This window comes from Chiloscyllium punctatum, chromosome 10 (genome assembly GCF_047496795.1).
Source record: "Chiloscyllium punctatum isolate Juve2018m chromosome 10, sChiPun1.3, whole genome shotgun sequence".
NCBI lineage: Eukaryota > Metazoa > Chordata > Chondrichthyes > Orectolobiformes > Hemiscylliidae > Chiloscyllium > Chiloscyllium punctatum.
Genome location: NC_092748.1, coordinates 69401218 through 69428975, shown reverse-complemented (window position 1 = coordinate 69428975; position 27758 = coordinate 69401218). Strand labels below are relative to the sequence as shown.

Here is a 27758-nt window from a genome sequence, read left to right as displayed (position 1 = left end):
GAGCTCTGGACAGAGTATACAGGGAAAATACTGTTGTCATTAGCAGAACTCCAAAAACTTGAGGACACCAATTTAAGGTGAATGGCAAAATAATTAAAAAGAGAGTTCACAAAGAACTTTTCAAATGCACTGAGTGGTTACAATCTGGAACGTTGTTATCTGAATCTGGTAAACCATGCTTTCAAAAGAACGTTGGATAATTAACCATAACAGGCAAAAGGAAGAGCTACAGGGGACAAGTAGAGAGAACAGCACTAGCCATATTACTCCTGAAGACAACCAGCAGAGACATGATGGCCCATAATGGCCTCCTGAGCTATAACCATTTTATGCTTGGAACTTCAATGGTATATAAATAAACAGTTACAGTGTAAAATAAGGAAATAAATATATGTTAATCTTCCTCCAGTTTGCCACCCACTTAACCAAACATTCAATTTTACCACCGTGTCTCCAATCCAGTAAACTAGGTGAGAGATTAAAGTAGCAGTACAGCAGATTCCGTGCAAGAAGACACTGCTCTCTGGAAAGGGAAAAGTAACAGTGGCTAGAAAACTCCAGCATTAAGGTAACTGAAGGTTCTGACAAAAAGATAACAGATCACAGAAGGACGAGTGGGCCAATTAATAGTGTAAAGCAAGGGTGGAGACAACCAATCACAGAGAGCTTGGCAAGTTTGTTTGATGGAACAGGATCTCTCCTACCTCTTCCTTGCCAAGATGCAGTGCCGGACAAGCAATATTCTCTTGGACTTGGTCTTTCTCATCTCATTTTGCATTCAGTTTCACAGCAGCATTAAATCTTAAATCCTGCTTAAATTTGAACTTATGGTTTTATTGAAATGCTAAAATAGTAGACATGTCTCTGCAGAACATGTTTGTTGCTCATCCCACCACAGTCGAAACCTGCCTCAGCTAGAGCTGCTTGTAGCTGTGTTGAAGGTGGCTTTCTGGTCTGGAAAATTTTAACCAAACCCATTCACATCCCAGGGGTTACAACTCCACCATACCGTAATTAAACAGTAGTTAGCAAATAAAGTGAAAAGTGAAACATTTTGATAATAGAATAAAATTAAGGGCACAAAAATAAGATCAATTTATTCAAACCGATAGAAGGAACTGTATCAAAATACAGTACAGAAGTTGAAGACAATTCTTCCAAGATTTCATAAAACTTGCAGATAGCATCTCAGGGACAGCAATATTTGTTCTCTTCAAAACTGGAAACAGAACTAATGTGGAAGCAAAAGTTAAACTATAAATCATGTGTCAAAAGCCAAGAAAGGAACTTTAACAAGACCTGATACAGTTAGTAACATCAAACAAAAACAGTTTCATTTATGGCTAAACAAAGAAGAAGAAAACACACAATGAATAAAAAGAATAGTAGAAGAAATGCATTGGAGAAACAATGATAAAGCAAGGTTAAGTATAAGACCAATATTTAAAAACTTAATTACCTGACGTTGCAATAGAAGGGGAATAATTAAATGAGGTGATTGGTCGCAAAGACAAATGCACCATTGAACATATCTCATGATTTGTCTAAGCAATGAAGAGGGCAAGAAAGAATAAATTTTGAGTAGTCATGGCTTACCTCTGGGGGTGGCAGAAGCAGACTGCAATTGTAATTTTGTAATGGTTTGATCTTTTATTGCCAGTTCTTGCTCTAACTCGTAAATCTGTATTTGAGCAAAAACAAAATCCATGCTATTGTTAACTATACTTTTTGTAAATATTAATGTTCTATATATTGAAAGACTGAGTTACGTTCATCATATTTCAAATGCTGTACAATACAGAATGCAAAGTTCACACACAAAGTAAAAATAAATAAAGTTATTTACAACATATGGGAAAAAAAGTTTTTGAAAACAGAAGTTACCAGAACCACAATATCTGCAGGTTACTAACTAATTTATTATAAACTCAGATGATACTTCAACTTGAGCAAAATTAAACTTTTGAATGATCTCATTCAAAGATTGCTTCTCAATCAGATTTTATGATGGGTTTAGTTGAACAGTGGTTATTTTACTTGATTACTCAAAGAAGTCTAAACCGACAACCCAGAAAATGAGATGAAACCCCATCAAGCAATTTAACAATGTGAATTCAGTTTCAAATAAAAATCTCTGGAGTAAAGAGCTGACCTTAATACAATTGCTGCTGGGGATACTAGAAATCTTAGGGGTCTGTTTAGTTCTGAAGAAGGGTCACTGGACCCAAAATGTTAACTCAGTTTTCTGTCCACAGATGCCTCCAGACTTGAGTTTCCCCAGATATTTCTGTCTTGGTCAGTCATTTGTATCAACTCATTTTCAAGACAATTAATGATGGATAATTACTACCAGCCTTACCAGCAGCATCCAGATCCTGATAAAGATTGATTTTAAAAAAAAACTTTAAAAGGAGTTTAAGCTACACATTAAAGGAATCGTTATGTATTATATTTTATAATCACTTATTTGATCCTCAGGAAAACAGCACAACTTCTGATTTAAACATTTCTAGCAATAATTAATGAAACTGTTTGCACATAGGAAAGGTTTGAGTGATGTTTGTATCACAATTGTGTTTAATACTAATTCCCTTCATATTTTTCTGTAGAATAAGAATCCCTACAGTGGAGAAACAGGCTCTTCAGCCAAACAAGTCCACGCTGACCCTCTGAAGAGAAACCCACCCAGACCCATTCACCTATCCTATATTTACCCCTGACTAATGCAGCTAACCTACAGATTCCTGAACACTATGGTCAATTTAGCATGGCTAATTTACCTAATCTGAATGCCTTTGGATTGTGGGAGGAAACTGAAGCACCCAAAGGAAACCCACACAGGCATGGGGAGCATGTGCAAACTCCACACAGACAGTTGCCCAAGGCTGGGATCAAACCCAGGGCACTGGTGCTGTGCAGCAGCAATGCTAACCACTTCAGCCACCATGCCACCCTTTTTTTAAAACTTGATATAAAGTACTTCGGAAGCCCTTCATTTCCCTATTGTAATTAGAATTAGAATCCCTACAGCGTGGGGATTCTATAAGATTTGATTTTGCCATCAGTTTTATTCATTTTTGCTTGAATCAACCAATTTCCACAAACTTACCTTTTGGTGCTACTGTTCAAGCTTTAAAATGCACATTTTTTTCCAATTTTTATTTTAAGAAAATTGTTAAGAAACAAAGATAAGTGCCTGAAACAGAAGGATTGAAATATTCTATAGTGATTCTTGAGTCTGGTGAGACAGACTACTCACCTGCACCAAACTAGACTCCAAACAAATATTGGCCATTGCATCATCTTTCCCATCAGTTAATTATCTCAAACCTTTCACATGCAGCACATGGGTGAATACAGCTCCTCATCATCTGCCACTGACATATCTTGCCGAACACTGATACTTGCATTTTGCTCACTGAACTACCATTTCAAGACTTGCATGTCTCCCTTCACTTTTCTGGCTCTCTCCTCACCTGAGCTTTTTATTCATCTCCCCAATTTAGACTAACTTCAAAGGAGAATGGAGAGAGGTCAGATCTCTTCCTGATTCTACTGCTCTCCTCTAATCTATTTCAATTCATCACAGATTTGCTTACACTCCAGTTCTTTAAAAAAAGTTTCAATTATAGGTCAAGCAAATATTAGTTGAGAGCCTCTTTCTCCGTTTACCCCCATCCATCACAATCCCATCCACACCAGTGTGAGCAATGATCACTAATGAACTTTTCTGTTGAAAACACAAGTGAAATGATTAATTCAACCTTAAGCTTTTTGGTAAACCAACTAACAATAACTTGAAGGCATTCTCCACTCATCTTTTTCTCTGATTCTTGTTAGTCTATGTCTATCACTTTTCATCTATTGAAGACAAAACTTTCTGAAGCTCAACAGAACACAAAACAAAAGCTACATTACCAGTTGTGGAATCAGATTTTTTTCTTAAATATAACCATGCCTTTAAACGAAACAATTATAAACATTTTCCAATGATCTAAACTACACAATTTTAAGTTTTTAATTTTAACCTCTTATCACAGCATTAAGCATTTCATTGTATTGAGAAAATGGCAGATGTGAAAAACACCATAAACAGAAGGATACAAATAATAAATGAGGATTCATATTAGGGGGATTAAGATTAAGATAACCATAGCATAAAGGACTTAGAGGCATGGCACAGTGGTTAGCAGTGCTGCCTCACAGCACCAACAATCCAGGTTCAATGTCGGCCTTGGTGACTGTATGTGGAGTTTGTATGTCTGCATGGGTTTCCTCCGGTTTCCCCCAAGTCCAAAGATGTGCAGGTTGGGTGGATTGGCCATGCTAAAAATTGTCCCGTAACATCCAGGCACGTGGAAGGTTAGTGGGACCAGCCCATGGTAAAAACCTCATGTGAGGTTCCAGGGATGAGGTGGGTCTGGGTGATTTGCTCTTTGGAGAGTTGGTACAGACTTGATGGGCCGAATGGGCGCATTCTGCTCTGTAGGGATTCTATGATTCCACGAACACCAAATGTTTTAAATTTGTTATGGAGAAAGAAGAAAGGAGAAAGATGGTCTGCACAAAAGGGTTTTGGATTGAGGTAAGGAAGTTTTTTATTAAAGTAAGGCAGAATCTTGCCAAATTAGACTGGCAACAGCTACTTGTGGATAAATCTACAACAGAAAGAGGGAAGTGTTCACAAAAGGTCATGGGTGGTGCTGGTGGAGGGTGACGAGCGTGAAGAATATGCCCAACATACACGAACATCAAGCCCAGAGAACCATGGATGCCCAAGGATATTCAGGACTGGATAAAAAGGAAAAAGAGGGGCATACAACATGTACACAAAGAACAAAACAACAGAGGCTCTAGTGGAGTATAGAAAGTGCAAGGGGAAATTCAAGAAAGTAACTAGGAGAACAAAAAGGGGGCCTGAGGAAACACTGGAGGGCAAGATTAGAAAAAAGTCTCAAAATATTCTACAAATATATAAGGAGAAAGAGAATAACTGGGGAAAAAGTAGGGTAGAAGGAGGAAGGGTCACTGGACCAGAAATTTTAAATCTGCGTTGTCTCCACAGATACTGCCAGACCTGCTGAGATTTTCCAGCAATTTCTGTTTTTGTTTCTCATTTCCAACATTTGCAGTTCTTTGGTTTATTTTGAAGAGTTTAGCTTTTAGTGACCAAGGGGCAATCTATGCGTGAAACTGAAAGGCATCAGTAGAGAGTGTTCAATAAGCACTGCACATTTGTCTTTACTCAGAAGGATGCAAGTACAGAATTCAAGAAGGTGGACCATGAAGTTCTTGCACAGACTATTATACGCAGCGAAGAGTGAAAAGAGGTTTCAGCGGATTTAAAAATGGATGAATCCCTACGTCCAGATGTGTTGCATCCTCAGCTGTTACAGGAGATGAGTGAAGAAATTACTGGGGCCCTGACTCAAATTTTTAAATCATGTCTGGCTGCAGGGGTACCGGTCAAATAATACGGTTCCACTTTACAAGAAGGGTGATAGAGACAGACCAGGCAACCATTGACCAATGAATCTAACAGCGGTTGGGAAACCATAGGAAAAAAATTGCGAAGGAAATTAATTTCCCTTTAGAAAGACAAGGCTTGATCAGGGATAGTCAACATGGTTTTGTTTGAGAGAGGTCATGCTCAAAAAATCTACTGGAATTTTGAGAGGTGGCAACCAAGTGCTTGGATGAAGGTTGGCAAGTAATTAAGTTTATATGGATTTCATCAAGGCTTTGACAAGGTCCCACATGGAAATGTCATAAAAAGGGAAACGCGCATGGGCTCCAGGATAACTTGGAGAGATGGATCCAAGATTGTCTCCTGTCAATAAGCCAGAGTGCTGGCAGAAGGCTGTTTGTGTGGCTGGAGCTCAATGTGCTGTAGTGTACTACACGGCTCAGTGCTGGGTCCCTTATTATTTGAGATATCTATAAATAGTGGAGATAAGAATGTGGGAGGGATGATACACACATTTTTAGACGACACAAAGATTATCTGGATGGTTGACAGTGAGGACAGTGTTAGGATACAGAAGAATATAGACAGATTGGTCAGATAGGCAGATCAATTGCAGATAGAAATTAGCCCCGGTAAATATAAGATGATACACTATGGAAGAAGGAACAAGATAAGGGAGTACTCAAATGAATTTCAAGGCTCTAGGAAGCTCAGAGGAGCAGAAAAGGATCTTGTGGTGCTTGTCCACAGATTTGTGAAGGCGGCAGAACAAGTAAACAAGGTAGTTAAGAAAGTGAATGGGACACTTGCCTACATCAGTTGAGGCACAGATTACAAAAGTAGGGAGGTTATATTGGAGCTGGAGCTGGCCACAGCTGGAGTAATGTGTGCAGTCTGGTCACCACACGGTAGGAAGTAGGAAATTGCAATGGAGGGGGTGCAAAGGAGATCCACACGATGATGCGTAGGATGCAGCGACTTAGCTACGAAAAGAGATGGTAAGCTCAAGCTGTTTTCTTTGGAGTAGCGATGGGGGGGGGGGGGGGATATGGGGAGGGAGAATGGGGGGATATGGGGAGGGAGAATGGGGGGATATGGGGAGGGAGAATGGGGGGATATGGGGAGGGAGAATGGGGGGATATGGGGAGGAGATGGGGGTGGGCGGGTGATATGGGGATGGGGGTGGGATATATGGGGGATGGGGGGGGAACGAGAAACTATGGGGGAATAGGGGGAGGAAATATGGGGGAGGAATGGAGGAGGAATGGAGGAGGAGAAACTTAATACAGGTGCACGAGGGTCAGAAACAAGATGAATAGAAAGCAGCTGTTCCCCTTAACCAAAGGTTCAAGAAAAACATGACATAATTTTGAACTAAAAGGCAGGAAACTTGGAAGTGTTTTCAAGGAAATAGATTTTCACCCAGAGGGTGGTGGGGGTTTGAAATGCACTGACTGGGCCTAGTATAAGCAGTAGTTTAGTTTTGGCGGTACAGACCTGGTGGGCCTTTTCTGTACTGTACGATACTGATTCTAGAAGCAGGTACTTCAGTTTGCAGTGAAATGCACATCCTTTGTACCCAAATGTATTTCTCAAGAGAAGGCAATGGCACTGATATTATTGGTAGACTGTTAATCCAGAAACCCAGTAATATTCTGGCAACCTGGGTTCAAATTTCACCATGGCAGAAAGCGGAATTTGAATTCAATAAATATCTGGATTTAAAGGGTTTAATGATGACCAACAATCCATTACCAATTGTCAGGAAAAATTCATCTGATTCACTCATGGCCTTTAGGAAAGGAAACGGCCATCCTTATCTGGTCTGGCTTACATGTGATTCCAAACTCACAACAATGTGCTTGACTCTGCCCTTGAGGACAATTAGGGATAGGCAATAAATGCTGGCTGAGCCAGTGACACCCTCGTCTCATGAATGAATTTTTAAAATTTACCATAATTTGTCAGACAACGTACCTTTTGTTCGGATACTTTTTTGATGTTGTCTCTCTCCATACATGCCTGACGATAAGCTTCAAATGCTCTGTTGAGCTGCTCTCCAAGATTATTTTTATCCATATTTACCAAATCAATATTACGAACACAAAATATCTGCAATATGAAAACATGCTGTCTATTAACACTTGCATATGTAGTTTCAACAGAACGTTTTGAAGCTATTACTAGCCTCAAGTATCTATAAAATGTTTATTTTACATCTACTGTTCAAGGACAGCAAAATCATGATTTAATCATGTGGGGGACAGCAAAATGCCACTTTTACCAGGTCAACAAAAACATTAACATGGATTTGGCACATTGTGGGTCTTAAAAAGAAGGTAGTGTTAAACGCTCGCTGGTTTTTTGTTGTTTTTAGTTCTATTTGTTTATCGATTTTGGATTTGGAGCGGTGAACTGGGACTTGTTAGCTGAAAGTTACTTGTGGATTTTGGGGCATCTGATGGTAAAAAGGGGAAAAAAAACCTGACAAAATAAGTCTTGTTTGTTTACGAGGCCAGGCCTGTAGGATAATTCCAGGCCGAGTCTAGATTAAAAGAATTCCAACAGACACAGCGACTCTGAGAAGAGCTTTGTGTCTAAGCAGATCGCAAGAATTGGCTATTAGTTCCAAGTCAGAAAAAGACCCTATGTTAAAGCAGACGGCAATTGCTGAATAAGGTAAAAACAATGACTCCAGATGCTGGTAACCAGATTCTGGATTAGTGGTTCTGGAAGAGCATAGCAGTTCAGGCAGCATCCAAGTAGCTTCGAAATTGGACTGCTGTGCTCTTCCAGCACCACTAATCCGGCAATTGCTGAATGGTAACCGAGGCCTCGGGAAGACATTTGAACTATTAGGGCAGAACTGGAGTTAGAGTTGTTTTCTTCTTAAAAAAATTTTTTTTAAATTTTTTTTAAAAATCGGTTTTTGGGGAGACGGGTTTGCTAGCGATGAGACAGCATGAAAATTTGAAAGCTCCCAGTCTTAGGAGCTACACCACCTTCTGAAAGCCCAAAGAGTAGAAAACGGAGTTAGAAACATTGAACTGAGTAGGTGACCCTCATTGGCAGCTTCAGAAAAATAACTAAGTCCATTTGTGTGCTTGTGATACAACATGTCATGAAAGCCACATAACTAATCTTGCCAATTTTATTACTTTCCTTATTTATCCCTTACCTGTGTTTGTTTGTCTGTCTGTCTGATTATAAACCAATAGAGTGACTATTGGAGTTTTGTAATGATTTAATTTCACTGAATACAGAGATAGAAAAGCTAACATGGTTCGGTTGTCTATCTTGGTGTCATAACAATTTGTATTCTTGGTTAGAGCCAATAGAAATTGTGGGAAACTGGTCTGTTGTGAACCTCATCTTTTATTAAACATAGTTTTCTAAAAGCTTACAGGATAAGGTTAACCAAGAAGTTTCACACTGAAGCATTTCTCAGTAGATTTTGTTATGGTCTTTCACTGATGATGTAGGCTATCCAATTCCATGTTTAAAATTAATCCTTCACAATGGACACCAATATTTGGACACTGGCATTAAATCTGGCATCTGCTCCTCACCTGTTGCTCATTTACTCATACTTCACAGGAAATGCCATTTTAATGACCAGTTTAGTCACTAGACATCAGAATCTAAATCCTTCAATTCAAAATGAGGCAATTCCAAAGAAAATTTATGAGAATAAACTCATTTGCTCAGCCATTGCAGAAATCATTAAGTCCTCTAGTCCAACAGTTGGGAGGAATTTTAGGTTTGCAATTATACCTCTTCTCTTGGTATCTTCAAGGGCTAAGCTTTGCTTGGGGCTAGCCTGCACCAACATCGAGACGACTCTATGCAAATGACACTTTTGGGATTCTGTGTTCAATTATTGTCTCCCTGTTATAGGAAGGATATTGTGTAACTTGAAAGGGTTCAGAAAAGATTTACAAGGATATTGCCAGAATTGGCAGGTTTGAACTACAGAGACAGGCTGAATAGGCTGGGGACATTTTCTCCAGAGCATCAGAGGGGGCGGGGTGACCATATAGAGGTTTATACAATCATGAGGGGCATGGGTAGGGTAAATAGGCAAGGATTTTCCCCTGGCTTGGGAGAGTCCAGAACTAGATGGCGTAGGTTTAGAGTGAGATAGAAAGATTTAAAATGACCCAAGGGCAACATTTTCATGGTGCGTGTATGGAATAAGCTGCCAGAGGACTAGTCGTAGAGGTTGACACAACTACAACAATTAAAAGTCTTCTGGATGGGTATATGAATAGGAAGGGTTTACAAGAATATGGGCCAAATGCTGGTAAAGTGGACTAGATTAATTTAGGATATCCGATTGGGCATGGAGGAGTTGGACTGAAAGGTCTCTTTCAATGCTGTACAATTCTATGATGTTATGACTCTATGTTTACTAAACTGAGACAGACAGAGAGACAGAGACAGCCAGACAGACATTCTCAAACTTGGAGTGCAGCACACCTCAGGCACTCTGAGATCCGAGCAGATAGACAGATGTGTATACATGGATCTAGAGAGTCAGTTAAAAATTGTTCTTGCAACAGGTAAACAATGATCAATTGTTTGCATACAACTCTACTAGTAAACTCCAACACTAATGAAACTCCCATGAAGCAGACAGACTAAACAAAATTGTCTATATGAGCCAAGGGGGAAAGAACTGGGGAAGTAATTCAATGGACTCAATTGACATGGTTTGTGGAGATGATCCTTTTGCTTGTCAGTGCTTGCTGTCGTCCTGATTCTTTTCATTTCCTCAAAGGAGGTACTGAGCAACTAGTTCATAGAGTAGAAAGCCTCTGACGTTTTTGTTCAAAGCACCAGCTTACAGCTACTGGTGGAGAACATATTGGGGGCTTTTTTGGACTTCAGGAGTTTCCCATTGCACAAAATAAAATAGGCTCACCTCACCTTCCAAAAGGTCTGAAGGCTCTTGGCAATATCATTCACACCCACAAGCTAGGCAACTACTCACGAGCCTACCATATAGTTGTCAGAAGGAAAGTGGTCTTTCTTGTCCACAACTTGAGCAGCTAAACAACTTGTTGCTGGCCATATCTCATGCCAGCAAATCTGCACAAACTTCTTACACTGGCTGAACAAACTAAGTGCAGCAATCCCTTCCACAGAGTCACAGTCATAGAGATATACAGCATGGAAACAGACTCTTCGGTTCAACTCATCCACGCCAACCAGATATCCTAAACTGATCTAATCCCATTTTCCAGCATTTGGCTCCTATCCCTCTAAGCCCTTCCTATTCATGTACCCATCCAGATGTCTTTTAAATATTGTAATTATAATCAGCCTCCAGCACTTCCTCTGGCAGCTCATTTCATTCATGCACCACCCTCTATGTGAAAAAATTGCCTCTCGGGTCCCTTTTAAATCTTTCCCCTTTCACCCTAAAGCTATGCCCTCGAGTTCTGAACTCCCACACCCCAGGGAAAAGAGCTCATCTATTTACCCTAACCATGCCCCTCATGATTTTATAAACCTCTAAGATCACCCCTCAGCCTCCAACGCTCCAGAGAAAACAGCCCCAGCCAATTCAGCCTCTAGCTCAAACCCTCCAATCCTGGCAATATCTTTGTAAAGCTTTTCTGAACCCTTTCAAAACATCCTTCCGATAGGAGGGTGACCAGAATTGCACACAATATTCCAACAGTGGCCCAACCAATGTCCTGTACAGGTGCAACATTACCTCCCAACTCCTATACTGAATGCTCTGTCCAATAAAATAAAGCATAGGATAGTGAAGAAAGCATTTCATATCTACCTACAATTCCACTTTCAAAGAACTATGAATCTGCACTCCAAGGTCTCTTTGTTCAGCAACACTTCCCAGGACCTTACTATTAAGTGTATAAGTCCTGCTAAGATTTGCTGTCCCAAAATGCAGCACCTCGCACTTATCTCAATTAAACTCCATCTGCCATTCCTCAGCCCACTGGCCCATCTGATCTCTGAGGTAACCTTCTTTGCTGTCTGCTACACCTCTAATTTTTGTGTCATCTGCAAACTTACGAACCATACTTCCTATGTTCACATCCAAATCATTTATCGAAAAGAAGAACAGCAGTGGACCCAGCAGCAATCCTGGTGATATACCAATGGTCACAGGCCTCCAGTCTGAAAAGCAACCCTCCACCACCACCCTTTGTCTTCTACCTTTTGAGCCAGTTCTGGGTCCAAATGGCTGGTTTCCTCTGTATTCCATGAGATCTAACCTTGCTAACCAACCAGTCTCCCATGACTAACTTTTTTGAATGCCTTACAGAAGTCCGTACGGATTAGGTTCACTACTTTGGCCTCATCAATCCTCTTTGTAACTTCCTCAAAAAACTCATTCAAGTTTGTGAGACATGATTTCCCATGCACAAAGCCATGTTGACTATCCCTAATCAATCCTTGCCTTTCCAAATACATGTACATCCTGTCCCTCAGGATTCCCTCCAACAACTTGCCCACGTCCGACTTGCTCACTGGTCTATAGTTCCCTTCTTAAACAGTGGCACCACATTTGCCAACCTCCAGTCTTCCAGCACCTCACCTGTGACTATCGATGATATAAATATCTCAGCAAGGAGCCCAGCAACCACATCCCTAGCTTCCCACAGAGTTCTAGGGTACACCTGATCAGGTCCTGGGGATTTATCCATCTTTTATGCATTTTAAGACATCCAGCACCACCATCTCTGTAATATGGGCAGTTATCAAGATGTCACCATGTATTCGCTAACTTCTATGTCCTTCTCCACAGTAAACACTCAGGCAAAATGCATGTTTAGTATCTCATCCTATCTCCTGTGGTTCCACATATAGGCTATCTTGCTGATCTTTGAGAATGCCTTATTCTCTCTCTAGTTACCCTTTTGTCCATAACATATTTATAAAATCCCTTTGGATTTTCCTTAACTCTATTTGCCAAAGCTATCTCATATCCTTTTCGCCCTCCTCATTTCCCTCTTAAGTATATGCCTACTGCCTTGATAGTCCTCGAGGGATTCACATGATCTCTGCTGTCTATGCCTGACATGAGCTTCCTTCTTTTTCATAACCAAAACCTCAAATGCCTCTAGTCATACAGCATTCCCTATACCTATCAGTCTTGCGTTTCACCATAACAGGAATATACTATCTCTGGACTCTTGTTACCTCATTTTTGAAGGCTTCCCAGTTTTCAGCTGTCTCCTTACCTGCAAACATCTGTCCCCAATCAACTTTTGAAACCTTGCCTTTTAAAATTAGCCTTTTCCCATTTCAGTCTACATCAAAAATACAGAAAAGTAAAAAGATAATAACTTCATAGTTGAAATGAGTCAAAAACCACTCAATTATTTGCTGCAAGTCACTGACCAATTACAAGAATCACCACTGAGTCTTCAATGAATTCTGCTAAAAATACAGGGACGTGACTTTAACATCTGAAATCGACCTGGTATAAAAATGGTCATCTCAGATGCACTGAGCAGGTTGCCAAACCTGAACACTTGATCTACAAGTCAAAAGCACTGGCACTGAGAGGGAAGATTAGATTAGATTACTTAGTGTGGAAACAGGCCCTTCGGCCCAACAAGTCCACACCGACCCGCCGAAGCGCAACCCACCCATTCCCCTACATTTACCCTTTTACCTAACACTACGGACAATTTAGCATGGCCAATTCACCTAACCTGCACATCTTTGGACTGTGGGAGGAAACCGGAGCACCCGGAGGAAACCCACGCAGACACGGGGAGAATGTGCAAACTCCACACAGTCAGTCACCTGAGTCGGGAATTGAACCCAGGTCTCTGGCGCTGTGAGGCAGCAGTGCTAACCACTGTGCCACCGTGCCGTCCCACGGTGTGCTCAAAATCAATTTATGGCATTTTGGTCAGCAGAAATACAACCAGTTTCAATCAGAAAATCTAAAGACCTAGAACTAAAAGCACTAAAATTCCCAGTTGTCAAATTGGTTAACAAAAAATTTCAAGTAGGCTTGTGGCAGACACACCAAGAGTCATATTCAGTCTGTTCAGTGTGCCTTAAGGGCTATTTTTAATCATGGATTAGACTTTATGAGCTAACCTTTCAGGGATATTCAAGACAAATGGAGTTTGAACTTGGTAAACTTCTTACCACATTACCCCGATCAAATGGTCTTACCAAAAAGAACCATTAAGTTATTCATCTAGAATTGTAAGACATCGAAATAAGATATTTGTATGGCATTTTGTATGTCAGAGCTACACCACTGGATAAGGAGTTACCATATAAAGTACAGATCATGTTCAGAATGCAAGTGAGAATTAATTACCAAGCCACTAATCCAAATTCTTAGAGTTGCAGGAAGCATTTCTTGACAAACATGGGAGCAAGATACTGCATGGCCTGTATGCAAGGGTGGATCTACCTTAAGTAGGGCTAAAGGTCACAGTCACACCACTTAGCAGATCCAAACCAAGAAGGAACAGAAGCCAGATAAATGAAGTGTACAATACGTCAATTGTGCAATGAACTTGGAACGAACACACTGGAGCAACAACAGTTTGAAGGAACACAAGACAACAATCAACATACTGGTGCAATGTCAGCAGACTAAGGAGTACCAAGGGCAAAACCCACACTTCATAACAAGATCTGGAGGAGTTGTTCAACCACTGAAATAATTGAATTTTTAGACCTCCGTAGACATGACTTCCTGACCCGTGGACTGCAATCACCAATAAGAATAGGTGACAACACCTCCTCTTCCATAATCCTCAAGACTGGTACCTCACAAGGCTGCACACAGTCTCCCACACTCACAATTGTGTGGCCAAATTCCACCACAACTCCATGTCTTAAAACAAAATTCAGTCATGGGATGAGGGCTTCACCAGCATGGCCAGCATTCATTGCTCATCTCTACTTGTCCAGAGGGCAATTAAGATTCAACCACATTGCTGTGGGTCTGGAGCCAAATGTGGGCCACACTAGCAAAGGACAGAAGTTTCCTTCCCTGAAGGACACTGGTGAACCAAGTGGGTTTTTTTGACAATTGACATTAGATTCTTAATTCTAGATTTTTAAAATTTTTGAAAATACCTCTGGACCAGAGCCTCCCCTTTCCATTTATAAGTTTGCTGACAACACCACTATTGTTGGTCAGATCTCAAACAATGACAAGACAGAATACAGGAAACAGATTGCATGTTTTGCAGCATGGTGTAAAAACAACAAATTTCTCCATCAACTTCATCAAAACGAAGGAGCTGATCATTGACTTCAGGAAGTGGAGTGGAGGGCTCGCTCCTGTCTTCAATGGTGCGGAGGTGAAGACTGTCGAAAGCGTCAAATTCCTGAGAATGATGACCACCAAGAATCTGTCCTGGTCCACTCACGGCGGTGATAGTCAAGAAAGCACAACAACATTTCTACTTTCTCAGTAGGCTAAGGAAATTCAGTATGTCCACAAGAACTCTTAACAATTTTCATAGGATGCTTTCTATGGCGTATCTATTTGGATGCATCACAGCGTGGTATGGGAACTGCTCTTCTGAAGACCACAAGAAACTACACAGTCATGAAAATTGCTCAGTCCATCACACAAACCAACCAATCTTCCATCCACCGACTCCAACCAACATTACCAAAGGCCTCTCCCACCTCAGTTATACGGTCTTCCACCCTCTTCCGTCAAGTAGAAGATATAAAAGTTTGAATACATGTACAAATAGTTTTAAGAACAGCTTCTTTCCCGCTATTATCAGACTTTTGAACAGACCCCTCAAATGTTAATTCTGATCTTTCTCTCTGCATCTTCTCTGTAGCTGTATTCTGATGCACTTTGTATGGTATGATCTCTCTGTATGGCACGCAAAATACTTTTCACTGCATGTCAGTACATGTGACAACAATAGATCAATGAATCAAATCACTCACTGAATGGGCACATTAATAAGATGGGCTTATAGGGATGTGGGCAAAATGCTGGCAAATGGGGAGTGGTCAGTTTAGGACACTGGTCAGCATAGACAAGTCAGACTGAAAGGTCTATTTTTGTGCTGTATGACTCTGACTGTGCAAATTTCACAATACCCATCTATGTATAACCAATTTTGCCATTACCCAGTGTTTGCATGCTTTTACTTGTAACATACAGGAGCTATCTTTGCAGAAAAAGGGGATGTTGTGCAGTCTTATCTGGACAAAGTCTCTTTAAAGAGATCAACCTGCAAATAAGCTAAGTACCCAGATATTGTCACAGGCCCACTGCACTGCAGCACTTTCTGGAGATTACTCTATACTGTACATACATTAGTTTAGCTGTAAGTAAATCCAGAGACCGTCAAGTAAATGGAATCCAAGCATCTCATGTGTCACATCCAGATGACCAAAAGATGATTATTATTATAAGAACCAAAAGAAAGTCTAAGAGAGTGAAAGACAGGAAAGTTTGAACAACAAAGACAAAGTGACAAGGTAAATGGTGAAGAGGCAAGGACAGAGAAACAAAAACAAAAAAAAAGCTTAAATATATGTTCCTGACTGAAAGCACAAATAAGAGCGAAACAAGCAAAGAAAATGAATCATCATAGGACAGAGATTAATGATCTGAAATTGTTGAACTCAATATTGATTTTAGAAAACTGTGAAGTGCCTATTTGAAAGATGAAGTGCTGTTCCTTAAGCTAATGTTGAACTGGAACAGTGCAGTAACCTATTGATAGTCAAGATATCAGCATGCATGCAAGATGGAAAATTAAAAGGACAGGCCACCCAGAAGCGGAGAGTCAAATTTGTTCTGGAAAGTAGTTACTTAATGTGTATGTGGTCTCATCAATGGAGAGAACCATTGTAAATCAGGAATACAGTAGACTAGATTAAATGAAGGACACACATTGCTGCTACATCTGAGAATGTTTGGGGCAGTGGTCAGTGAGAGTGGAGGTTGAACATGACATTTTGTGCATTTGCACAGAAAAATGACTCCTGCTTGTACTGTTTTGCCAAGCTTTTGCAGTACATAGAGCTGAAAATGTGTTGCTGGAAAAGTGCAGCAGGTCAGGCAGCATCCAAGGAACAGGAGAATCGACATTTCGGGCATAAGCCCTTCTTCAGGAAGCTCTGATCTCCAGCATGTGCAGTCCTCACTTTCTCCTCTTTGCAGTACATAGAGGCATTTTAAGTGGTGATAAGGTTATGCTGAGCCAGTAAAATGGTAACAGGAAGTAAGATCATTTGGTTGGGTCACAAGGTCACTGTGATGGGAAATGGTTTAGTAAACAATTAATAAAAGTATACTTTTGCTTATCGTATATTAGCACATTACAACATTCAAAATATAAAATGTTCCAATCGAGTATTGTGAGCAGCAATCAAGTGCTGAATGAGAATCTGCAAGGGAATGGACAGGGTGAGGGACAGTGTATGTTTGGGTTCCTCTTTTCCACTGCAGTCCATGAGAAGGAGAAGTTTTTTTTAAATTAACTGTAAAACATGCCCAAGTTTATTTTGAACATAATGCTGGTAACCATTAGTTGAGTTGTTTGAATTGATTCCAAGAAACAATTCGATATTCAACACTATCTTAGGCGGCTGATTATTTAACACATGGCATATATCCTTGTGAAGAAAGAACATTTCTTAGGAATGCTATTTTCTTTCTCAAAAATGGATTCCTTTTTCAAAGTTTCACAATGAAACTTGCTCCCTGCACCAATGAGTTTCACAGATTCCTCAGGTGCTCTAGCAATTACACTTTAACAACGTCATCCAAATACATCTTACAAACGACAATATTAATAATGATGGTCCCTTTATGAATTAGGGCATGAACATAGGACAGTACAGCATAGTACAGTACAGGCCCTTCGGCCCCTTAATGTTGTGCCAACCTTTTTTCCTACTCTAAAGATCAAACTAACCTACATACCCTTCATTTTACTACCATCCATATCCCTAATGTCTCCATGCACACACCACTCTCTGTCTCAAGTACCTACCTCTGACAACTCCCCTAAACCTTCCTCCAATCACCTTATGATCTCTTGTTTCTGCCCTGGGAAAAAGTATCTCACCATTTTGTTCATTTTTCTATCAAGTCACCTCTGATGTGAAAGCCAATACACCAGACACCTTCTTAGCAACCCTATCAACTTAGGTGGAAACTTTGATGAGGTCTAAGAACGTGGATGCCAAGGTCCCTCTGTTCCTCCACACTTCCAAGAATCTTGCCTTTAACCTTGCAAGCTGCATTCAAATTCAACCTTCCAAAATTAATCACTTCACACTTTTCCAGGCTGAACTCCATCTGCTACTTTGCAGCCGAGCTCTGCATCCTGTCAATGTCCCATTGCAACCTACAACAGCCCTCTACACTATCCACAACTCCACCAACCTTTGTCTCATCGGCAAACTTACTAACCAACCCTACCACTTCCGCATCCAAGTCATTTATTTAAAAAAAATCAAAGAGCAGAGGTCCCAAAACAAATCCTTGCAGAACACCACTGGTCACTGGGTTCAGACTGAATACTTTCCTTTTACTACCACCCTCTATGAGCCAGCCAATTTTGTACTCAGATAGCCAAATTTCCCTGAATCCCATGCCTCCTTACTTTCTGAATGAGCCTACATGGGGAACCTTATCAAACGCCTTGCTAAGAGAAAATAAAATGCTCGAGGGATAATACATAGCAGCTGATTGATGGATTAGAAAATTTCAAGAGCTGGTTTTCACTAGTAAGGGGAGTGAACAGATTAAAATTTCTTTGCATTTCATAATGCAAAGCAACCATTTGTGGAAAACAGTCTAACTCCTGCTTCCTATAAATGGATGCCCAGAAATGCAACAACAACTGCATGTCAGAATATAAACACAATATCTGTGAAGCAGCTAGATTACTGCAGTGCACTATCTAGCCCAAATGTGATCACCTTGACCAGAAAATACTAGCCTGAACCTCCAGCCCAATCTAGAGCTCCCGAGAAGAAAAAATACTTAAAAAGTAAATGACTTGGCAAATGTAAATTTTATCAACCATGATCAAGGGTGCAGGCACAGAATAGATTGGAGAAAGACATTAAGGTAGGAAAAAGGGAAAGCAAAATAGGCTCGGAGACCACCTTAAGAAAACATAAATAAGCATTTTTAAACATTGGGAAAAAAATAAAAAGGCAGTCAGAGACAGGATGGCACAAATTAAGGAGGCAAAGTACTAAATGAGTGCTTGGCACTTGTTTCTCAACAAGAGAGCTCATTAGCTTGTTGATGTCATATACATGGACTTTAGTAAGGCATTTGAGAAGGTTCCCCATTGTAGACTAATGGAGAAAGTGAAGTCACATGGTGTGCAGGGTGTTCTAGCTATGTGGATAAAGAGCTGGTTGAGCAACAGGAGACAAAGCGTAGTAGTTGAAGGGAGTTTCTCGAAATGGAGAAAGGTGACCAGTGGTGTTCCACAGGGGTCAGTATTGGGACCACTGTTGTTTGTAATATACATAAATGATCTAGAAGAGGGCACTGTTGGTTTGATCAGCAAGTTTGCAGATGACAAAGATTGGTGGAATAGCAGAAAGCATAAAGGGACTGTCAGAGAATACAGGAGGATATAGATAGACTGGAGAGTTGGACAGAAAAATGGCAGATGGCTTTCAATCCAGACAAATGAGGTAATGCATTTAGGCAAGACTAATTCTAGAGCGAATTAGACAATGAATGGAAGAGCCTTGGGAAAAGTTGATGGGCAGAGAGATCTGGGAGTGCAGGTCCATTGTCCCCTGAAGGTTGCTGCACAGGTGGGTAGAGTGGTCAAGAAGGCATATAGTATGCTTGCCTTCATTGGATGGGGTATTGAGGAAAAGAGCTGGCAAGTCATGTTAAAATTGTACAAGACATTGATTCGTCTGCATTTAGAATACCGTGTACAGTTCTGGTCACCACATTACCAAAAGGATGTGGACACTTTGGAGAGGGTGCAGAGAAGGTTTACGAGGATGTTGCCTGGTATGGAAGGTGCTAGCTATGAAGAGAGGTTGAGTAGGTTAGGTTTATTTTCACTAGAAAAAAGGAGATTGAGGGGGGACCTGATTGAGGCTTACAAAATCATGAAGGGTATAGATGGGGTGGATAGAGACAAGCTTTTTCCCAGGGTGAAGGATTCAGTAACGAGGGGTCATGTTTTCAAAGTGAGAGGTGGAAAGTTTAAGGGGGATACACACGGCAAGTACTTCACACAGAGGGTTGTGGGCGTTTGGAACGCATTGCCAGCAGAGGTGGTAAAGGCAAGCAAAGTAGATTCATTTAAGATGGATCTGGACAGATGCTTGAGTAAGTGGGGAGCAGAGGGATACAAATGCTTAGGAATTGACCGACAGGTTTAGACAGTACATTTGGATCGGCTCAGGCTTGGAGGGCGGAAGAGCCTGTTCCTGGGCTGTGAATTTTCTTTGTTCTTCTTTGTAAATGAGCAGCTAAAAGTCATATTGCATCGGATGAAAATAGTGTACACCATTGGTGGTATTCAAAATATAAAAACATTACCAATAAAAGTTACCAGTTTGTTTGAAAATAATGAAAGGTTGCACCAGTGATAAATTACCTGACATCGTATTGTGGTTACAGCCTGGTAATTTTTATTGAATTGAATTTATTGCCACATGTACTAAGGCACAGTGAAAATCTTTTGTCTTGCAAGCAATACAAACAGATCACAGAGTTAAGTAACATATATAAGTAGATAATAGGTAAAGAGCAGCAAAAACAAAAACATGGGTACAGACGAATGTTAAGAGTTTGGAGTCCATTCAGTATTCTAACAACAGTAGGGGAGAACTGTTTTGAAACCAGCTGGTGCGTGTGTTCAGGCATCTGTACAGCTTTCAGGAAAAACTGTTAAAGCTAAATCGATTTTTGTAAATTAAAGATTAGCCTGAAACTTGGGGCAGGAAGCTAAAAATATCAGCTTTAAGTCACCTGACAGTAACACTGCAATTTCACAAGGAAAGGTGAGACATTCCCAGAAACATAAAAGCCCTCATCCAGGATTAAGTGAAGTCTTGGTGATTTGTTATTAGAATGTAAATTAGGTACGGACCAAAAAAATAGATTTAGAACCAGAGGGAAGTGACCAGCTATCTCCAAAACGCCAATGCCTAATATAGAGCATGGCTTATTTCTTGGGAAAGATAATCCAGCACTGGCCACCTTAACTCATCTGCTAAGACAGGGAGCTACATAACTACAGATAAATTTATAAAGACTGACAATAGCATTATGGAAGGATATGTGATAGTAATCAGTAGGTTGCATGCAAGACTTCAAAAAATTCATTTGGAAATTCCCGGATCTGTGTTGGCATTTAAGTTATACGGTGCTAAGGTATTAATAATGGACAGACTTTCAATTGGACAGGAGCTAAATTTGCAGATACACATATACAGTGACAACACATGCTGGAAGCACTGAAGATATTCCTCAGAAAGCATCCCTTTCCAGCAACATTCATAATACAAAGGAGGAAATTGGTAGTATGACAAAATGTTAACAAATTAACAAGACCATCCACGTAGTAGTTGCAAGTTTTGTGAAGATTTGTAGCTCAGATTGAGGTTTTGGATGTAGGTTTGCTCGCCGAACTGGAAGGTTCATTTCCAGATGCTTCATTACCTTACTAAGTAACATCTTCAGTGGGCCTCAGGCAAAGCAATGCTGAAAATTCCTGCTTTTTATTTATACGTTTGGGTTTCTTTGGGTTGGTGATGTCATTTCCTGTGGTGAAGTTACTTCCTGATCCTTTTCTCAGGGGGTGGTAGATGGGGTCTAACTCGATGTGTTTGTTGATAGAGTTCCGGTTGGAATGCCATGCTTCTAGGAATTCTCATGCGTGTCTTTGGCTTGTCCTAGGATGGATGTGCTGTCCCAGTCGAAGTGGTGTCTTTCCTCATCCGTATATGAGGATACTAGTGAGAGAGGGTCATGTCATTTTGTGGCGAGTTGGTGTTTATGTATCTTGGTGGCTAGTTTTCTGCCTGTTTGGCACAGTCCTTGCACGGTATTTTGTAAATGACGTTAGTTTTGCTCATTGCGGCATTACAAAATTAGGACTGTATCTCAAAATGAGGGCAAAAGTGCAGGTCATAATTTTGAGAAAAGAAGAAAATTTGGTATTTACAATCAGATAACGAACTGCAGAAATGCTTGGTGTGTAGTCAATTGATGTTACAGGTATGATTCAAAGTACCATTACGCTATGCACAGTCCTTCAGAGGAAGAAGATGGAGATGCAGATCAGAGAGAGAGCATTTGCTTTAGTCCTCAGAAGCTTCCGCCCAATGGCGACTGCATTGGTGGTGGCTGTATCTTTCCACTGTGCAGTTGCAGTATTACGCAGTGGATGTACAACTACAGAGCAACCTAAAATGCTACGGAGACTCGATGTACTAAGGATCAGAAAAAGTTAAGGAATTTGAGAGTTCCTTCAGTTTCAGGTTTTGGAATAACACTGAAATCTTTGAAAAGAGTGGTCTTGCCAGAATCAATCATTTCATGAGCACAGAATGCTGGAGAAATCCACCGGGTTGGGCAGAGGGAAAAAAAAAGTTAAAGTTTTGAATCCAGTATGACTCTCCTTCAGAATCTTCAGTTTGGAATGGTTTTCAGTTTTGAAGTGGTCATATTGGACTCAAAACTTCAACTCTATTTTTCTCTCTCTACAGATGATGTTGCCATACCTATTGAGGCCCTCCAGCATTCTCTGTCTTGGTTTCATATTTCCAACATCTGCAGTATTTTGCTTACATAGTGTTCAGCGAAATGCAATCATTATTAGGTAAATCAATGAAGAAAGTACAAATGAAGTTGGATATGGAAACATTTAGTGGACAGTGAAGAAAATTATCTCCGAAAACAACAGGACCTTGATCAAATGGGCCAACAGGCTGAGGAGTGGCAGATGGAGTTTAATTTAGATAAATTTGAGGTATTGCATTTTGGTAAAGCAAACCAGAGCAGGGCTTATACATGTAATGCTAGGGCCCTGGGGTGTGTTGCTGAACAAAGGGACTGGAGGTGCAGGTGTATAGTTCCGTGGAGTCGCAGGTAGACAGGGAGATGAAGGCAGCATTTGGCGCGCTGGCTTTCACCAGTTGATGCACTGAGTACAGGAGTTGGAATGTCATGTTGTGCTGTACAATACATTGTTGAGGCTACATTTAGAGTACTGTATCAATTCTGGTCACCCTTCTATAAGAAGGGTGTTGTTAAAACTTGAGAGGATGCAGAAAAGATTTACGAAGATGTTACCGAGCCGGGGGGGTGGGGGGGGGGGGGGGGTTGGGTGAAAGGGACAGTCTGAATAGGGTGGGGCTTTTTTCTTCCCAGAGGATCAGAGTCTGAAGGGTGACATTATAAAATTTTATAAAATCATAAAGGGACATGGATAGGGTGAAAAGCCAAGGTCTTTTCCCCTACTTTGGTTGAATCCAAAATTAGATGGCACAGGTTTAAGGTAAGAAGGGAAAGATTTAAAAAAGATCTGAGGGTTAAGTTTTTCATGGAAAGGGTGGTGCATGTATGGAATGAGCTGCCAGAGGAAGTGGTGGAGGCGGGTACAATTATAACATTTAAAAGGCAGCTGGATGTGTCCATGAATACGAAGGGTGTAGAGAGATATGGGCCAAGTACTGGCAATTAGGACTGGGTCAGGTTAGGATGACTTGTCAGCATAGATGAGTTAGACCAAAGGGTCTGTCTCCATACTGTGTGACCCTATGGCTGTGACAAATCTATTCTAAATGGAAAATATGTAATTTATAGATTTGGGACATTTTTGGACTCCTGTAATGGATGATAAACCAGTGTTCTTGACATCAGGGATAGAAATTTAGAAAAAGTCAATTATGTTAAAAATTATAGAGGCAAGTTACTGATCAATCATATAAAAAGGCAAAAATTTTAGTAAGGGATGGGTAGTATAATAAGCTCAAAAGATGTGATCGATGTGAGATTTGTTAGAAGTATCAAACAAATTTATTATATTTATTATATTTAATTTAAAGCAGACCTTGTTTTGTTTCAGTGGAGCCATGAGGTGCAGTTTTACGCTTCTTTATGATACACTTTTGGGGGGGGGGGGGGGGGGGGGGGTTGGTGAGAGAGAGTGAATTTATATGCATTGTCAGATTTAAAGCAGATTTAAAATTAGTATTCAGAATTTTGGGTCTTTTACATATGTTAGGTTAGAAATCAGGGAGAATGGATCAAGTATCACTTTGGATCAGCAATCTTTATTTGAAAGATGCTAGAGCCAATGCTATTCATCAAGATACAATTAAACAAGAAGATGCAGTCGTTTTCAAATTGGACATCTCTGAATTGGCCTGGCACCCAATAAGGCCAGATACCAATTCTGAGTAATAAAGTTAAGTACAACTATGAAAAATCCCTATATGACAAATATTTAGGCAAACACAAAATTGGAAAAATTAAAAATGGAGCATGCATTTTGAAGTTTCCGTCACTGGTCAAAGCCAGGAACATGAAATAACTTTTTTTTAGTAATTCTTTCTATGCAAATCTCTGTCTTGTGATTTCTCCTCATAGGAGCATTTATCATTTTTATCTGTAGGATAACTACACCAGCAACCATCCCAATACACACAAACGAAGCTGTATCAGAACACTATTCCAATGAGCCACCACACACTGCAGCATAGACGAACTTCGGAAAACAGAGGAAAACCACCTATGCAACGTATTCAAGAAGAACGGATACTCAAAAAATACAGTGCACAGATTCCTCAAGAACAAACCACGGCAAGCAAACCAAACACAGCCAGAAACCCTAACCACACATCAAAGTAGTTTCAGAAATGGCAGCCAGACTACTAAGACCCCTCGGAATCCTAGTAGCACAAAAAACCCACCAACACTCTCAAACAAAAGCTAACAAACTTAAAGACCCAGTACAACCCATGGACAAAACCAACGTCATCTACAAAATTCCATGCAAGGACTGCCACAAACACTACATAGGACAAACAGGAAGAAAGTTAGCCACCAGGATACACAAACACCAGCTAGCCACAAAAAGACACGACCCTCTCTCCCTCGTAGCCCTACACACAGATGTAAAAAACCATTTCGATTGGGACAACACATCTATCCTGGGACAGGCTAAGCAAAGACATGCCAGAGAATTCCTAGAGGTCTGGCACTCCAACCACAATGCCATAAACAAACACACAGATCTAGATGCCGTCTATCAACCCCTCAGAAAACGAACAGGAAATGACATGACCACAAACCCCAGGAACCCCATTCAAGAGAAAGATATAAATAGAAAGCAGGAGACAACAGCTTCGCTTCACTTGGAGGTCGCCACTGATGATGTTACCTAGCCAGGTAATGAAATGTCAAGATATCAAACTACAGCTCAGCAGCAAACTTACACCCCATAATGTACCATGTTTGTTTCTTTTATTATACATTCATTTATTTGAAAAGAAAAAGAAAGTCTGTTATTATCTGAGATGATTGTAAGGAATGCTCAAGACCTATTGGAATTAGGGAACAGGTGACGGATTCATTAACTTGGTTAATTGTGTATCAATTAATTGTTTAAATACAGGGAGCTAATAATCAGTGTGTCGTGTTTTATGGAGTGTGTCTAAATTAAACTCCCAATAAAAGTTTAGACTTGAACTGCTTTTAAAAAGCCATTTTCTACTGTACAACAATTGGTATTTTTTAAATTTTTGTGTCTATAACTTATTTTTAAGAACTTTCTCTTTATTCTGAAGGAACTTTCAGTCAAAACTTCCAACAAACTAACATTTATGCTGTTTAAACAAAAACTTGGTTGCTAGTCTGTTTTAAGTGAAATCATGACATATTAAAAGGGCTAACACACAAGTTACATTAATTTACAGTTTATCAGTAATGTGGTGGACACACCTGATGTTCTTCACAGAACCATACAATAGTTTTATCGTAACAGTGGAATGCACACGATTGAAGAACCCATTATCACAGGATGAAAGATGAATGGGACTTCAGACAGTTGGAGTAGGTCAGAATGTTGAATGAGTTCAATTCTTTCGAGAATGCAATATTGGAGACCAGCCAAGGAAGCACTGGAATAAATAGCTCTTTTAACATTAGATTTATCGGAATGTCAACAACAAATTAGGCAAAAATGGAGTGTTACTGAGTTACAAACAAACATACATACCATTCGGACTCAGTATTTTGCCATTCCTTTACTGCCATTGGCTCAAATATCCCAGAACTCTCTTCTTAGCAGCATTATGGGTGTATCTATCACATGATCTTCAGTGGTTCACCACTGCTTTCTCAAGGGGAATGATGAATAAACAACAAATGCTGGCCTAACCAGTAACAGCACATCCTGTAAAAGAATAAAGAAAATGTTGGAGTGGATAAGGGGCCTTTACCTCAGTTCAGGGTGAAAAGAGACACCAGCACCAAAACAAAGGACTGGGGAGTTTACAGGAAGTAGCTTGTAGCAGAAATGGACCAAACAAGTCGAACAACTGGGAAGGGAAAAATTAGCTTCAGTAAAACCCAGAAACAGTTGACGTTATATCAGGAGATGATGCACAGAGACAGCAATCTGCCAAATGGTCACAGTTGGAGGCAAATGAGAAAAGAAAGAATCATACTGGTGGCAGTACAATTTCTTTCAATAATTGAAAAATACCAAAAGTAATAACTTTTATTGAAAAAATGTGCATGCCTTTAAAATACAGATAATAATTACGTACAAACTAATATATATGCATAAACACTAATCTGATGCAGTACATTAACAATGGTATGGTTGTTCCTATTTGCATTCCCAGATCTTATGACTTTGATTTTTGTTCATAATTTGTTGACCATGTTCATTAGGTTTCTCTGTTACCTTGAGGCAGCGCATATGGGTTTGTGGGCCTAGTTTTTTATCTTTTAGGCAAGCGTCAGGAGTTGGGGATTTTCCCAACATCACAATCCACACCCAGTTTGGCAGTTCCTACCTGTGCTAATTTTATGATAAATGAGCAGGCTTGAGTTAGCGCCATTGCCTCTGGAAGCAGTGATTACCAAGGCAGGAAGCTTGGAAAATTCACATCAGTTCACTGGGGCACCAGCCCAATTCTGCACATGGCTGCTCATCAGCCTTCTCTCAAGCAACCTACCCCATGACCCCTTCACCCATTTTCAGTGAAGACTGAACTCTTAAACCCTATGATGACATTGGGAAGTCTTTGAGATACTCAAGTAATTATCAAAATAAACAAACATTCACAAACTTTATCTTATTGTCTGTTTATAAAACTATCAAAGCAAAAGGTGGAAGTTCCATTAACAGCTGGGTTAACAATCCCTGCTGAACAGTTAGATTTGGCATTCAGGCAAGCATTCATAATGGGATTTCAGCTGTAGAAAAACTAGTTGTACAACACACTCTAATCTATTGAAATTGAATTGAATGGAATTGAATTTATTGTCACGTGTACTGAGGCACAGTGAAAAGCTTATTGTGAGCTATTGCAAGCAATACAGGCAGATCACAGGAGTTAAGTATCATAGATAAGTAAATAACAGGTAAACAGTGGCAAAAACAAAAACACAGATACAGGCGAATGTTCAGATTTTGAGAGTCCATTCAGTATTCTAACAACAGTAGGGTAGAAACTATTTTGAAACCGGCTGGTGCGTATTCAGGCATATATATGTTCTCCCCGGTGGTAGAAAAACGTGGGATGGATCTGTGAGAATGCTGGCAGCTTTTCCTTCACAGCAGGCCTGGTCGATGGATTCTATAGCTGGGGGGTTGGCCTTTGAGATTGTCCAGCCCGAGCTCACCACTCTCTTAACCGTCTCCAATCTTGACTGGTTTAGTTGCCATACCAGGTAGTGATAAATACAGACAGTATGCTCTCAATAGCGCACCTATAAAAATTTGGCGAGAGTGTTCACCTTCATGCCAAATTTCCTTAGCTGTCCGAGGAAGAAGAGACATTGTTGAGCCTTCGTAACCAGTGCGTCCACATGAAGAGTCCAAGAAAGCTTGTTGTGGATGACCACTCCCTGGAGCTTCACACTCTCCACTCTCTTCAGCGGCATGAGTAACATCCCGCTGAAAGTCAATAATGAGTCTCTTAGTTTTGCCAGCATTGACAGCTAGGCTGTTCTCAGTGCACCATTTTTCCAGGTTTTCCACCCCTGCCTGTAGTCTGTTTCATTGCCATCTGAGATTCAACTGACTATGATGGTGTCTTCAGTGAACTTGTAAATGGT

At 40.3% G+C, this 27758-nt stretch overlaps 1 protein-coding gene across 4 annotated transcripts in view; it reads right to left on the bottom strand.

Moving 5' to 3' along the window:
• Nucleotides 1-27758, bottom strand: part of tank (TRAF family member-associated NFKB activator) — a 102327-nt gene that overhangs the window by 60825 nt on the left and 13744 nt on the right. For 3 of the 4 annotated variants that reach the window (XM_072579451.1, XM_072579449.1, XM_072579450.1), the window contains exons 2-4: nucleotides 25687-25863; nucleotides 7445-7579; nucleotides 1597-1681 (exon numbers count right to left, since the gene is read on the bottom strand). In XM_072579451.1, the coding sequence (XP_072435552.1) occupies nucleotides 1597-1681; nucleotides 7445-7579; nucleotides 25687-25689 (223 nt within the window). In that variant the 5' untranslated portion in view covers nucleotides 25690-25863. The remainder of the gene's footprint in view (nucleotides 1-1596; nucleotides 1682-7444; nucleotides 7580-25686; nucleotides 25864-27758) is intronic. The other variant, XM_072579452.1, reaches the window with a different exon arrangement.